Source organism: Ptychodera flava, chromosome 21 (assembly GCF_041260155.1).
Source record: "Ptychodera flava strain L36383 chromosome 21, AS_Pfla_20210202, whole genome shotgun sequence".
Lineage (NCBI taxonomy): Eukaryota > Metazoa > Hemichordata > Enteropneusta > Ptychoderidae > Ptychodera > Ptychodera flava.
Genome location: NC_091948.1, coordinates 351,433 through 365,731, shown reverse-complemented (window position 1 = coordinate 365,731; position 14,299 = coordinate 351,433). Strand labels below are relative to the sequence as shown.

The window sequence follows — 14,299 nt, the reverse complement described above, 5'->3', positions numbered from 1 at the left end:
AAGACGAAAACAAGGCGAGAGCGAGGAAGAAACCCGTCCGACCACCACAGCTGCTGTTGATCCTCCCAAAAGGGAGGAGTTTACGTTTTCTTCTTTTACTCTCTCTCTGATTATTTTCACTTCGAAATATGTACGTGCGAGTTCTATGACCTTAAACAACAAAGTTAACACATCGTAGCATTAATTGCTACTACCACAACAATTTTCGATAATTCCAATCTGTAAGTGTTTCAAACAGCCTGAGCATAGTTCATATTTAGTTTATTTTTTTATAAAACATCCATGGTTTTCCAAAGCATTAGCCCACCACCGGTGTTAAGTGTGAGCGAAAAAAAGTAGTATGTATATAGGTCATGTGATCTTTCACACCTCACGATAGCCAGAGTCAACATACGTGCATGGGAGAAATAAATATTTCAATTACAATGGTAACGATAATTTAATCTTATCAGCACGATACTTATATTTTCGACATGTGAGTGATTATTGTGTACCTCACCATACAAGCAATTACAACGTTAACATTCATTCTGTCTTCCTACGACAGATCCTGTCACAAGATCTCCATCTGCAAAGGAGTTTACGTTTTCTTCTTTTACTCTCTCCCCTCCCTCCCTCCCTCCCTCCCTCTCTCCCCCTCCCCCTCTCTCTTTCTCTCTCTTTCTCTAATTATTTTCACTTCGAAATATGTACATGCAAGTTCTATGACCTTCAATTTCGAAACATGGATTTTGCAAACTTTATTGATTTAAAAAGCCATACACAACTATGCAAGTACTTTCAAACTTTAAGTTATGTATAACCTTACATAAAGTAACTAAGACTTAACAAACCCAGGACGCTGTCAATTTCTACTATTTTATCATTGCTTGAATTAGATAAAGTGAAGTTTTTTATACTCTAACACCGACTACATGTATACGAAATTACCGCCCCGCACTACTGCAGCATCGACCACCGCTAAATTTCTCTAAGACTGGCAACCCGTATTATATTGACCACAGATGTTTGAATTGGAACTCACTGCACGTGATAGAGTTCCTTGTTATCACATGGAATTTGAGATTACCTAGGTCGAGAGATAAACAAAAGTTCAATTATTCGGCCGATCTTACACACTTTTACCAGGTAGATCGAATACGTAAGAAGTAGATTTACTTGGGTAAATTTGCTTCTTTTCTCTTTGCCCCGGTGTTTATGTTTTGAGATCCTATTCAAATTATGCTTTCTGTCTATCGCCATGATTTACTCCGTCTTAGGAAAGCCTTTTTTCGCCAAATGACGAAAAAGATCGACAGCTCGTCCCTCTATAGAAGCAATTTCTCCCAAATCAGCAATAAAATAATTCATAGCTTCACGATAGCATTTTTATGTTTACTTATTGATGTCACTAACTATTCAAAGCTACAAGTCCAGGTCAACCTGTTACACTGTCATCGTAGCAAGAAACCGCTTCCTTTCAGGTAAGATCAAAATGCCACTAAGTTTGTCAGTCACACAGAAATAGAATGTATCAAGAACGTTAGTGCCCTCAGTCAACTCATAATCAGATTGTACGTTTTACAATTCCTTTACATTCAGAATCACTACAAGTTTGTCCTCACCTAATGCAGCGCTTTTTCATGACTACATTTTCATGAAACTCTATCAATATCTTTAATTTAAAAAATCAAAAAAAATTAAAAAAATTTAAATCAAAAATTATTATTTAATTGTGCCTGGTTTATTTACACAAAGTCTTTTAAGGGGTAAAGGCCACCCACACGATAATTGTCCTCTGTTTCCCCCATAATTCAGTGTGCTTCGCTATCTTATCATCTCGGTTGTAGCAACGGTTTGCCACGATTGTAAAAAACCATAAGGGAAAAATAAAAATAAAAACAGTTCTCTATTAATTACTGGAGAACAAAGCGTGACACCGTGGTTGAGTCTCATATTCATTGTAAAAAATCTCTGGATGCTTAAAAAGTTCTACCAATTGGTTCACTTCGCGAATTCGGTGACGTTTATATGTAAGTTTTGTCAGTCATTTTCTAAGAGACTAGGCCAGTTCCCGCGGAGTGTTTGATGCAGTTGCGATTTAATGTCTGTTTATGTATTGGTGTGAAGGTTGCCACTGCATGAAATTTCCTCAGATGAGGGGCTAAAAATTAAAGGTTAGACTTTTTAAGGCTGAAAAAATTACATCATATTTTTGGAGTGATGCTATAAAATATTATATGTAGAAAGTAGTAACCTCAGTACCTTGATTAGCCAGACAGGTGCGACACAGAGTTAAGGGGAGATATTACTGATATTAGAATAATGGAGTAGTTCATACTGGTGGCGGTCATGGAACTTTTAAGTACTAACATTGATGGCAAACTTTGCATTAATATTGAACTGTTACAAGCTGTCTGCCGTTACGTACCAACACTGTATTATCTTCTTAACTATTACATCTGGTTCAGTGAATTATATTGTGGTTTTCTACCCAGAAAAAGAAAGATAAATTCTTTCAGTTTCGATGTCAGACTCAACCGATGTCATACCTTTTGGGGTGGTCGACTATGTCGTCTTCTCGGCTATGCTGGGTGTTTCGGCTGCCACTGGGATATATCACTGTTTTGCAGGTGGAGGACAGCAAACAACTTCAAAGTAAGAAAGAAGCCATTTTGTTCGCTTTTATCAGAGAAATATAATTTAAAAGTTCACATTTTTGTTACAAGATTTTGAGCCAAAATTACCCTTCACAATTTCATATTGCCCAAGCCAAGTACTTGGTGTTCCTGTGTAATGATATCTTGTTTCTTTTGTCTTGATTTTAGATTTCTAGTTGCAAACCGAAGTATGGGATGCGTTCCGATCGCCATGTCTATGTTCGTCTCATTCACCTCAGCAATTGCTGTCATGGGGCTTCCAGCAGAGGTCTTTATTTACGGGATTCAATACGTTTTCTACATCAATAGTTACCTATGGGCCTACCCCTTTACAGCATATTTCTTCATACCAGTGTTTCGGCGACTTAATCTAACAAGTGTCTTCGAGGTGAGATGTCCTCGAACACTGTCTTCATTGATTTAATCTCTGAGGTACATCATTAGTGTATGCCTATTTCTTTTTTATACATAAATATATGTAAATGCCATTCTTCTTCATCACTGAAAATTCCCATCAAGGGTCAATTTAAACAGCGTTTTTCTTTATCTCACACACTGTACAATTCAACAACCGCAAGAATCAAGAGGAAGATAAATCAATGTCATGTGACACACTCATTTCTGTTGGCATAACAACGCGTGTACTTATGCTACACTCTAAATTTACACACCATCATGAAAATCGTGAACACTATGAGTTAACCTTTCATGTTTGTCTATTGCAGTACATGGGCCTGCGATACCACGTAAGCCATCGCATTACATGTTCCACCATCTCTTCACTTCAAATGTTGCTATACATGGCGACAACCATGGTGGGACCAGCTTTGGCTATTGAAGCAGGTAAAATATGCAACGCTGAAATGGTTTATATATTTAAAACAAATATATCACGAAGGTATTATAATGTGTAATACCTGTGTCTGTTCTGGTCAGTATCATAGATACTGTAAAATAAAATTATTTACACTATCTAATTTCTTTACTGTCCACCAACCTGCCATGAAATATGAATTCAAGTCTCTGAATGGTGTTGATATTCTTTTTCTACAGTACCTGTCACTACAGTAAACAAGTCCCTTAAGCCAATGTACTTGGCTGATAAGAAAAAATTCTTTGAATGCCACTTGAAGCAATAAACGTTTCACAGTCATATGATCCATACATCCACCCACCAATCTATCCACCCACTTACACACCCACCCCCCCACCCACCCATCCATTCATCCATCGTTGATTCAGCACAGTGTGACATGCCAAGGAAGATCCGAGAAGCCCTTCACATTAGACTTATCTACGGCGCCTATCTGACAAAACGTGCTCATCTGACAAAAATAACTAATGCTTGTAGCCCACACAATACTTCGCCTGTCAAAACGGGGTCATGAAATCTTAATTAAAGCAGTTTAAAATCACAAACATCACAAAATGGCCATAAAATAGTTGAAAATACAATAAATTTCATAGATTGCGTAAAATCACCGAGCACCTCAATTAATCACTATGTATCCATCGATTAACACATAGTGGTTGTCTTAAAGGGTAGAGGAGAGGGCCCGAGGTCACATGAGGTCGTCTGGTATCACTGTGGAGGGAGTATCAAAATCATCACAATGGCGAACGTTCAAGAGAGTACTTCTTGTTTTCTTTTGTTTTAGATCACCTTCCTCGATCGCTAATTTTGCCAGTTGAGTATATAAATTATACTCAATAAACATGCACCCACATGTAGTCACGTAGTGTCTCAACATGGTCTCAACTAGTGAGCGAGCCCGGCAATTGCAAAGACAACCATAACAAAAAGAATTAATTACATGTAAACAATTTGAGAGTATAGAAACAAAGTCCTTCGTATAGAAGACTTCGTGTACCGTAGCCCTGTGTACGATGCTACGCCAGGAACACACAGCATCGGAGGAGAAGTGCGCTGGCTAAGTGACTCCCTAGGCTATTGGTAAAAAGAGTTTTTGTCAGATAAGCACGTTTTGTCAAATAAGCGCCGTACAGACGTCATAATCCACAAATAAACAGAGATGGGGTCTTGAAATACCCCATATTTACAATCAGTCGATCGCATCGCCATCTAGTGGTCAACTGTAAATATTTCATTTCTTTTATGCCTTTCTGAAAAACATTGACAGCTTGTGTTATAGAAACTCCAAACCAAAATTACATTACATATCTAATATATCTTTCATACTTACGTAAGAATAGTCCGATTATCCTGAACTCCCAATCATATCTGTGATATGCATTTAGTATAACCAATCTTCGCTGTTTGAGTTGAACTCATAGTCCTATACTATTAGAAAGATTGTACAGATGCAATTCAATTTTCTTTTCGGTTTGTTTTGGTTGATATCAGTTCAGGGACTCGAGATGTGGAAAACAGTTGTCATTACAGGTACTATCGCTACGTTTTATACAACCTTGGTGAGTATAATTCTACTCATGTTAACGGGTAAATACAGCGAAATGAACCTCGAAATAATTCTTTACTTTAAAATGTCTAAAGTGTGCATTTCTGGTGACAAAGCAAATATGCCTTTCTCGTACGTTGGTATAATACGTAAAAATCACTTGACAAGTCCACTTTACTCACAAAATTTAATCCTCTACCCTCAAAAAAATAAAATTCACAGAAACATCGATGATCAACACAGAGCACTGTTATAAACGTAACATTTCTTTGATAAACCGTTAAGTGCTGAAAGCAGTCCAGTTTAGCAATTAAGCAATTTTAAAAATGACTCAGGGAAGAATAGGCTTGCATTCATTCTAGTCGTTTATGACGTCATCAAATTTTAATTTCTGATCAAAGTAAACGCTGTAAGAATGAAATATCATCTTGTAGGTGTAAGTAAGTGTTGCTTTATACATTTTTATAGGGTGGGATGAAAGCAGTGATATGGGCCGATGTATTCCAGTTCCTCGTCATAGTCGGGTCGTTGTTGACAGTGGCCATCCTTGGAACACATGAAGTTGGTGGACTTGAACGCGTCTGGAACAATAATGACGTCGGAGACAGGCTGAAATTCTTTAAGTAAGGTTCGATGTATTCGACCTGAAGATATTCATATGAAGCCATTGAGCTGCACATGCGCAATCATAACCAAAGTTGTTGGTGTGACACAGAAAAGAACTTCACATTTATGTCGCGTTCGACATATCCTCTCAGATCATCAGGACAATTAACATAAGTTCGCATGTTCTTTAATTTTCTATTCTTTATTTTACTAACTTTTTATGTGAACGACTAAAGTGAAGTACCTCTGTATTCGTTGATAATACCTTTTTTTACTCCCATTTTCGCCATATATCAAATCGTCGTCTTTTTCTCACAGTCTGGCGAGACTCTCAGATTTAAAGTTTTGATTATTCTTACCGCACTGTGGATTGTTTTGACCATGGTAAATATCTATTAAATCTTACAATATTAAAGATTTAAGATAATAAGATATTATGTATTAATTATCTTGTCTTTGTCCTCAGATTTAAAGTTTTGATTATTCTTACCGCACTGTGGATTGTTTTGACCATGGTAAATATCTATTAAATCTTACAATATTAAAGATTTAAGATAATGAGATATTATGTATTAATTATCTTGTCTTTGTCAGCTTTTCCTTTGACCCGACTGACCGACTTTCATTCTTCGGACTAACAATCGGTATCGTGGTAAGCGTTGTGACGGTCAGTGTAACGCAGCCCGCAGTACAACGGTACATCGCAGCGAAGTCTTTAGGACATGCGAGAGGGTAAGTGGCAATATTCCTAACAGGTTTTTGTCTGAAGTAATGACAGCCAAGGTTAATTAATGCAAGTACCTACGTCGTCTTTGTTCAGCCAAACTTGTCTCTTTCTGCCATAGAATGAGGATTTTACAGCTGTTTCTTTAATCTGATCGAAATGCATTTTACACTCAATCAGGCCTAAACTGGTTCAGAAATGCGGCGATTGTATCAGCAGGGCTAAGGACTTAGTGAAATCAAGATGTCGGTACGGTCTCTTCAATCTAGCCTAATAACAAAGCGTGCTTTCCTTCAAGTTTCATTATATTGAATATATAACGATCATTTTAATAATATAGGTGTATGTTTTACCTGATATCGTCCATGTTTTGATAGATAACGCCCTTCATTGGTTGGCCAATATGCTATGTGCTACATTCGTTCCTGGCCCTGCTGTAGTGTTATATTGTCCACAGTGGATTCATCTCTCGTCCAACGAGGAAAACCTATCATATTAGTCTTCATCTGTTTTTAATCGCTGTATACGATGAATTAATTTCTTGTACCTTTTCAAAAGCCATTGCTTTACAGAAAATACCAAGCAAATGTACGCGATGATGTGGTACGCGCAGAAAGGACGCGCGGTATTCCAGAACGTGGTAGCGACAGGGCTATATCACTGCACGCGACAGGGCTATATCAGCGCACGCGACAGGGCTATATCACCTGAGCCATGTTCTATCACTTTTTGTTTTATATCACGTGAGTGAGGCTCAGCCAATCACAGTACCTGAATAATACTTGAAATGTAATAAACTAAATTAAAATGATTATAAACACAACTTATAATAAAGCAAATTTTTCACCTAAGGCCAAAAAAAAAAAAAGAAATGTTTCTGGTCAGGCCTTTCTTTAAAAAATGGTGCGGCGACGCGGTTTTTTTTTTTTTTTTTTTTTTCCTCCTCCTCAAGGGAGGGAGCAGGGTCAGTTAAAGCGCCAAAGCTTAGCGGCTAATTTGCATAATCATTTGCATATCATTAATTTATATTTGCATATGGATGTAAGCTTGCACATGCATCCACACATACATGTACACTCACAACAAAATGCAATGGTAACACAAAAGTGTGCAGTTTGAACATCATGGAAACTCTTTATTACACTTAAATAAATCATCATAGTATTGTAATTACAATTGCAATTAAAACAGAAGATTCAGATTGAAACTTTGAGAGCAAGAAATGGTTCGTCTCATTGGAGTTTCATTAATACATATATTGCTAATAAATTGTCAAAACTTGCCAACAAAGAGGAAAATTCACAAGTTTAAGCTTTACACAATTCAAATGCAATTGAATTTTATATCATTTTTGAACGACAAACACCGCGAATAATTTTTCATCACGGGATAGATTTCAACCAGCGGCCCCCCCCCCCCCCCCCACTCCCCGCATAACTTCTACTTCCACTGAACATCGTCGTTCGATTCTTGATTTTAAAAATACCACCAAGATGATCACAAGACATGAACTTAGTACAACTAGAATCCCTCGAAAATCAGGTGTAAAATCTTTCAGAGAACGTGTCAGAGTGGAACCACACGCGACGCCAGGATCAATGTCAACACGTTATGAACCTGTCGACCAACATGGCCGCCGCCATATTGAAATTCATGCAATGTGAACTCGATCGCGATCGTGATCGTACTCAGACAAAACTCATCATTGTACAATCATAATCAACCTCACCAGTCAACTCTTGTTTCTTTTGCGGTCCATTTCGTTGATCAAAGCATGGGAATGTGATCAAAGGCCCTGCTAGTGCTACACCGCTACCTCTGTGAACACTTGTCCGCGATGTATACTGTCTTTGTTGGTCGTAGTAGTCGTTCTGGAATGAAAATTTGTGAACAACCCAGCCGATTCTTCTATTGTTTTAACGTTCCTCTCAACACTTCCGGACAACTTATCTGATGCATACCATACTTCACACCTTCCACTCTTTCACCAGGTTAAAAGTTGCAGTGAGCGCTTATGTGTAGACAATGCAGGCATCAGCTGGTAGCTACGCAGAGCGTGTGCACTAAGGATGGCGGGAATATTTTAAAGCGTAGCGGGAGAATCAAAGCGTAGCGGGGGGGGGGGGGGAAGGCGAAAGCGTAGCGGGACCGCTATGGCCTGGGGATAACACTGAGTTTGTAATTTTATCAATATAGTACCATTTAAACTGTTCATGCAGTCACTGATCATGTGCCCCAAAGAATTTTCTTTCTCTTCAGCCGTTTTGGTTTGGTGTTATAGTAATCATTATGTAGTTTGCCACACAGCCGCCGGCCTCAAACCAGGAAAAAAAAAGGGTGACGCGCTGTTGTTAAAGTGACGCGCGCGCTGACCAGAAACATTTCTTTTTTTTTTTTTCACCTAAAGGATACCTCTTTCCTTGTCAACTTTCAGGTCATTACTGCTGACGATACCTTTCCACTTAATCTTGTTTCCTGTCTCCTACTTCAACGGACTCGTTCTGTATGCCTTCTATAACAGTAAGCAATAACACTCGTATACCCTTTGAATTCCCTTTCGCATTTATTCCTCGAAACGCGCTGTCCTCATTGTCTCCACCTTTCAGTTAATTTTACATTATATCACAACGTAAAATTATGACCAATCAGGTATTTCTCAAATTCTGTACGAAGGTTGGTAGCTATCCCGTTGAACTCACGTGACATGGGCCTTTTGAATTGTGCCACCAAGATTGCCCTCATTAATTGAATGTGATTTCAGGTTTCATTCCCATATAATGTAGGCCTAATTAGCCAGGGGAATAAATGTTTAAAGCCATAAAGATGATTACCCATGCACTTGACTACTGCTAAACTGCAGTCGACTTATAGCGTGTAGTAGCATGTGTAGCAAGATATATTACAAGCCCCAGGTCCATACTTCCCCCTTTCACAGCAATTTCTATTGATATTAAGGTAATCCACTCGAATATCTTACAGACAAGCTAAGCGAAACCAAAGAGATGTTCTTAATGTGTCGATAACATATCTCTTCATCTTTGCCATCAGATAAACAGACGTCATTGGTACCAGCTATTAATTCAACGTTTCCACCGCTGACACCGGGTGAGCGTTCGGGAGAATGATCGATGAAATTCTTTGTCTGCATGTTTGTTTTTCTTACAACCTTCAAGTCAGTATATTTCATCGCCAGTTTCGTCTACAACATACACTTAGAGGAATTTGTTGTTCTGGACAGCACCAAAGGAGCTTGAGGTTTACCTGAGTTAGTGAAAAGCGAGTTAGTTTAACATCACCAAGAACACAAATTTTGATTAAGCAAACATTTGAACAGATGCATAGAATAACAAGGAAGCTGAAGTGTGAGTCAGGTGTAACCAACCTCAGAAGGCATTGCTCTAGAAGCTTTGTCATTAATTTAGGATTATCTGCTGAAATATCTTCTTACGTGTATTTACTTTTCATCGTGAGGTCTGGCCGCGACCAAAACTGCCCAACTTTTGCAATACTGATAAGTACCGCATTATGATCAGCAATGTAATACATTTCTTTCAAAGCATGATAAATACATTTTCGTTCAATTTTTCTATTTAGATATATCGTTGACAGGCGATGGAGATTCCATGAGATATGAACCGAACTATTCCAACGCCGACCAGGTGTGATTTGTTTGTCCTCATTATTAATATTCTGAAAACGCAAATATCCGACTGAATTTCTATGGTAAAATTCTTTCACAACAAGATAAAAAAAAGATGTTATTTTTATGATTTTTTTTTCATGGTAAAACACAAATGAACATTCATCGTCGACCATATTCTATTATTTGTTTGTCAGCAATAGCAAAAGTGTTTGTACATAGTGGTGTAGACACTGATGAGAATGAATTTATTAACCGAAAACTACGTCATCCTCAATTTGTTTTACAGATTTTGATGTACTTTGTCAGTTCTCAGTTTGGTAGGATACCTGGCATGCAGGGTTTGTTCGTGGCGTGCCTCTTTGCTGGGGCACTAAGGTATGGTTGAGCCTGTGAGAATTTGACAATACACTAGAAAGAATGAACGTCACTTACTTGTCCCTTTTTAAGCTACCTTAAGGGACAAAACAGAACTCGTTTTGACCACATTTTGTATAAAATACCTACCAATTTTGGTCTGTCTGTTTGTCTGACTTTACTTGCAAGATTATTTCTCAAATTCTCAACTTCATTTGAAGATAATAACCATGCCAATACTTCAAAGGAAATGGTTGTATGCGTATTTGCGAGGTGTTCATTGGCACAGCATTAAAGGGAAACTAAATTACATGATAAAACTTTCAATTTAGTACAAGAAAGAGACGCGGTAGTTTTAAACAGTTGCCAGCAGAATTAAGTGTTTATGTAATTCTTCCGAGATAACTTTGTTTAGCGTCTGATTAAAATACATCGAGGCAAATATAACCCCTTTTCATACAGCACGATTTCGTCAGGTCTAAATGGCACAGCGGCGTGTTTCTTACAAGACATCGTCAAACCATGGAGAAAATTGAGAGCTGACAAAAGGAAGACAAGTGTGACAGTTAACGACGCTTGGGACACAAAACTCTCTAAAATACTGAGTGAGTTGTAGACGTATAAACTGTTCACTCTTCAGAAACACTGTAGTATTTTCTTTTCCAATGGCTTCATAATTTGTCACGTTTAACCTGCCACTTTTATAAAAAACGTACTGATTCACATATTTTGAATTGCGATTAGATGGTTTGCAAGGGTCATATTTTCATAGAAGAAACATAAGATCTGTTAACTCGTGTATATTTCCTGTAAAATGATGACAAATAGGTTATTTTCGTCAGGTTGCGTATTTGGTGTGCTGGCGACCTTGATTGGATTTCTCGTACCTTACCTTGGGTCTCTTGTGGTCATATCTAATATTGTGGGTAGCGTTTTCGGTGGACCAATAGTGGCAACGTTTGTAATGGGTATGTTCCTAACCAGAACGAATTCATGGTGAGTAGTTTATTCTAGTCGACAAAATTACATCCACACACACCACAACACAACATCTCATGCTTAATTCCTCAGTATTCGTTTAAGAAAAGTGTATTAATTTGTATTGTTCCAGTATGCAAATTAACATATTATGAATCATTAACAATGAAGAAAATCCAATGGCCTAAACTTATGAATTCTGTACGACACGAAGAAGTGACTAGATTTCATTGCTGACTTAGAACAACCATGGCTCTCGATGGGAGGGGTAATTCGAACTTACAACATAGGGCACCCAGTCACTTAGCAAAGAAATCACAGTCAACACGATTGGAACTAATTTCGGATAATTGGATGGTGAAGTATTGTCGATTTAATCTGCAAGTATAGCCTCGTCAATTTTTCTTTTTAAGTTATACACTTGTTTTTATGAGTAATTGTAATATTGTAACATTCAGCTATATGGCACCTCACACTTTTGAGAAACTTGAAAAATATCAAGATCCATTTATCCCAAATTAGTTCCAATCGTGTTCGTCATAACCAGTCGGCTAAATCCCAATCCCTAAAAACAGTGGTTCAAAAACCGAGTTAGTTACAATTTTTCTGACGCTCCCCCTGGATTTCATTAAACACCCATATACACAAATTTTCTATCAAACATCAAACACAAATATTATCAAAGCAATGAAAACGTCGATTAAATGACGCTACGAAAAAAAGGAGGGAAAACAAATTAACAAACATACAAGAAAAACAAAAGCATAAAATAAATTGCCTATTGTGTTGCAATGGCGCCTCAGAAATATGTCACGACTACTTGTCACACAAGTATGTTCCACCACGTGTTCGAAGGAGATTAAGTTTGGCTGGTTGGAGTTATCATCAATGTGGTAATTTGTATTGTAATAACATGAAACATTGTGAAGTTAAACCTTCGATTTTCGAAGTCCAAGAGCTTTAAAATGAGTCCCACAAGTTGTAGATCAGAAGAGCATTGTGAAAATTTGACATTCGATATCTGTCCCCGAAGTGCATCCTACCTTAATCTGTGATACTTATTTCTTCATTTCTCTTTAGGGGTGCGTTTACTGGATTAGTGTTTGGATTCGCTTTGGGTGTTTTCATCAGTGCTGGTCCAATCGTCGCAGAACAACTCAACATAGAACCACTACCGATACAAAGGGTAACAAAGGAATCAATACTCTTCATTCTTATCATTTTCAAATTTAAAGAAATACATTTTAAGGAAATAACCTTTGATTTAATGATGATCAAAAATCTGGATATTACTGCTGTAAGACGTAAAGGAAAAGATGTGAGAAGTTTTGTGTTACATGTTCACAAAAACAGAAGGTTGTTGGACAGTATTTAATGTTTCCCTTTTCTTGATGTTATGAATCAGTAAACTAAAATGTAAAATATGATGAATTTACGCGTTGATCACACTCTCTAAGAGACAAGGTTTTAATTGATGTTTACTGTATGGCATTACCAAATAATAATGATGAACTCTTACTATTGTCAAAACTAAAATACCTCTGTCAGTGACTGCTCAGTGTTTTGAATACGGCATTTTTGGTTTTTACATACAGATATCATTCATTTGGTACTCAGCCGTTACTTTTACTGCCACACTTATTGTCGGTGTTGTCGTCAGCGAGATTGCTCGCTGCATAAAACCGTCGCTTCTCAAAAGAGTTGATTCGTCACTGCTGATATTGATGCTCAGGTAGGTTTAAAGTGGCAATTTGAAATGCTAACATGTTTAAGCTTGAAATCGGCCAAGTTAACGGGAACGACTCAAGGCAGACAATCAAATGTCACATGGTATATGCTTATCCAGTACTATCGACAAGTGTTTCGAATACTAAAATACTGTTTAGATCAAGAGTATATCTGTCTCAAGATTGCAGGATGCATGAAAGTTAAGGAACAGATATTATTTCTTTGTACTTGAAGTACTTGAAGTTATTTGTAATATTGTTTACGACGAGAACATTTGTATGCATATATATATATATATATATATATATATATATATATATATATATATATATATATATATATATATACGACACAACAATCACCTTTTTTTCTTTCTAGACGGAGATATACCTTTAGTGATGATGACGATTATGTTGTACTTGAAGAAGATGGATTTTTCCCAGTGGAACGACCCGATGACGCGACAGGACGTATGAATAAGACAGACTGATTCTTTCTGCTGTTCATGCTATGAGAAGCTTCAAAGTTGTGGTATAAGTTCACATTCAATCAAGGAGCATGAACTTGTAATCCTATTACAAGGAACAAACAAACGCCTTACATCACACTTATAGACAAAGGTATACGTGAAAATGAAGACCTTGATTATATCATCATAACGTTAGGTTGTTTGATAAAACACTCCGTGGCAAATATAGCGTTATTAATTTTCAGAGATTCTTTTTTATAAGTCAGATTAATTTTTCTCAAACAAAGTATTTTAGTTCTGTGAATGTAGAAATTTCCATAGAAGTCTAATAATTGTACCTGATACATTCTTAAACATTAAAAAGTCCCAAATTTTGAACTTTAATTGTGAAACAGTTCCTGTCCCTTTGTTCTGTATGGGTTCATTTGTATACCCATATTAAAATGTTACAATACGTGACACCAATAATAATTTTCAATGAAATATCAATTGATGTTTTCCTACTAAAAAAGTGAATGTGTCAAGTTTCAAAGGTATTATTATATCTGGTTCTTATGATTTGAATTGTAATGACGTCGCTGCTGTTGGATCACAAAAGACTCTTTCTATTATAAAGATCACGTGACTGGATCAGTAAACTACTTCGGGAGATATCGCGAAACCATCAAGTGATATATGGCCATGTTTTCTCTACATTGGCATCAAATTGGACCGCCAAACCACGGATTCGAGTTCATT

General features: G+C 37.2%; 1 protein-coding gene across 2 annotated transcripts; it reads left to right on the top strand.

Annotated features, from left to right (window-relative positions):
• Window positions 1-1,393: 1,393 nt before the first annotated feature.
• Window positions 1,394-13,945, top strand: LOC139120919 (sodium-dependent multivitamin transporter-like). 2 transcript variants are annotated; one of them, XM_070685509.1, is made up of 16 exons: window positions 1,394-1,463; window positions 2,478-2,637; window positions 2,808-3,027; window positions 3,365-3,482; window positions 5,005-5,072; window positions 5,528-5,682; window positions 6,260-6,397; window positions 8,824-8,909; window positions 9,438-9,494; window positions 9,984-10,048; window positions 10,319-10,407; window positions 10,849-10,991; window positions 11,229-11,382; window positions 12,445-12,550; window positions 12,960-13,096; window positions 13,471-13,945. In XM_070685509.1, exons 2-16 carry the CDS (start codon window positions 2,507-2,509, stop codon window positions 13,580-13,582), a joined length of 1,779 nt encoding a protein of 592 aa, XP_070541610.1. In that variant the 5' UTR covers window positions 1,394-1,463; window positions 2,478-2,506; the 3' UTR covers window positions 13,583-13,945. The 2 variants fall into 2 exon arrangements, with proteins under 2 accessions (XP_070541610.1, XP_070541611.1); XM_070685510.1 differs by lacking the exon at window positions 1,394-1,463 and having other exon boundaries at window positions 2,536-2,637; window positions 2,808-3,071.
• Window positions 13,946-14,299: the final 354 nt, after the last annotated feature.

Bases quoted from the DNA above. Each gene is read 5' to 3' on its own strand.
- LOC139120919 (XM_070685509.1), top strand. From the start codon at position 2,507: ATGTCAGACTCAACCGATGTCATACCTTTTGGGGTGGTCGACTATGTC. The intron at 10,408-10,848 runs GTATGGTTGAGC...CTTTTCATACAG, and splicing joins CTCTTTGCTGGGGCACTAAG to CACGATTTCGTCAGGTCTAA. The intron at 12,551-12,959 runs GTAACAAAGGAA...TTTTACATACAG, and splicing joins AACCACTACCGATACAAAGG to ATATCATTCATTTGGTACTC.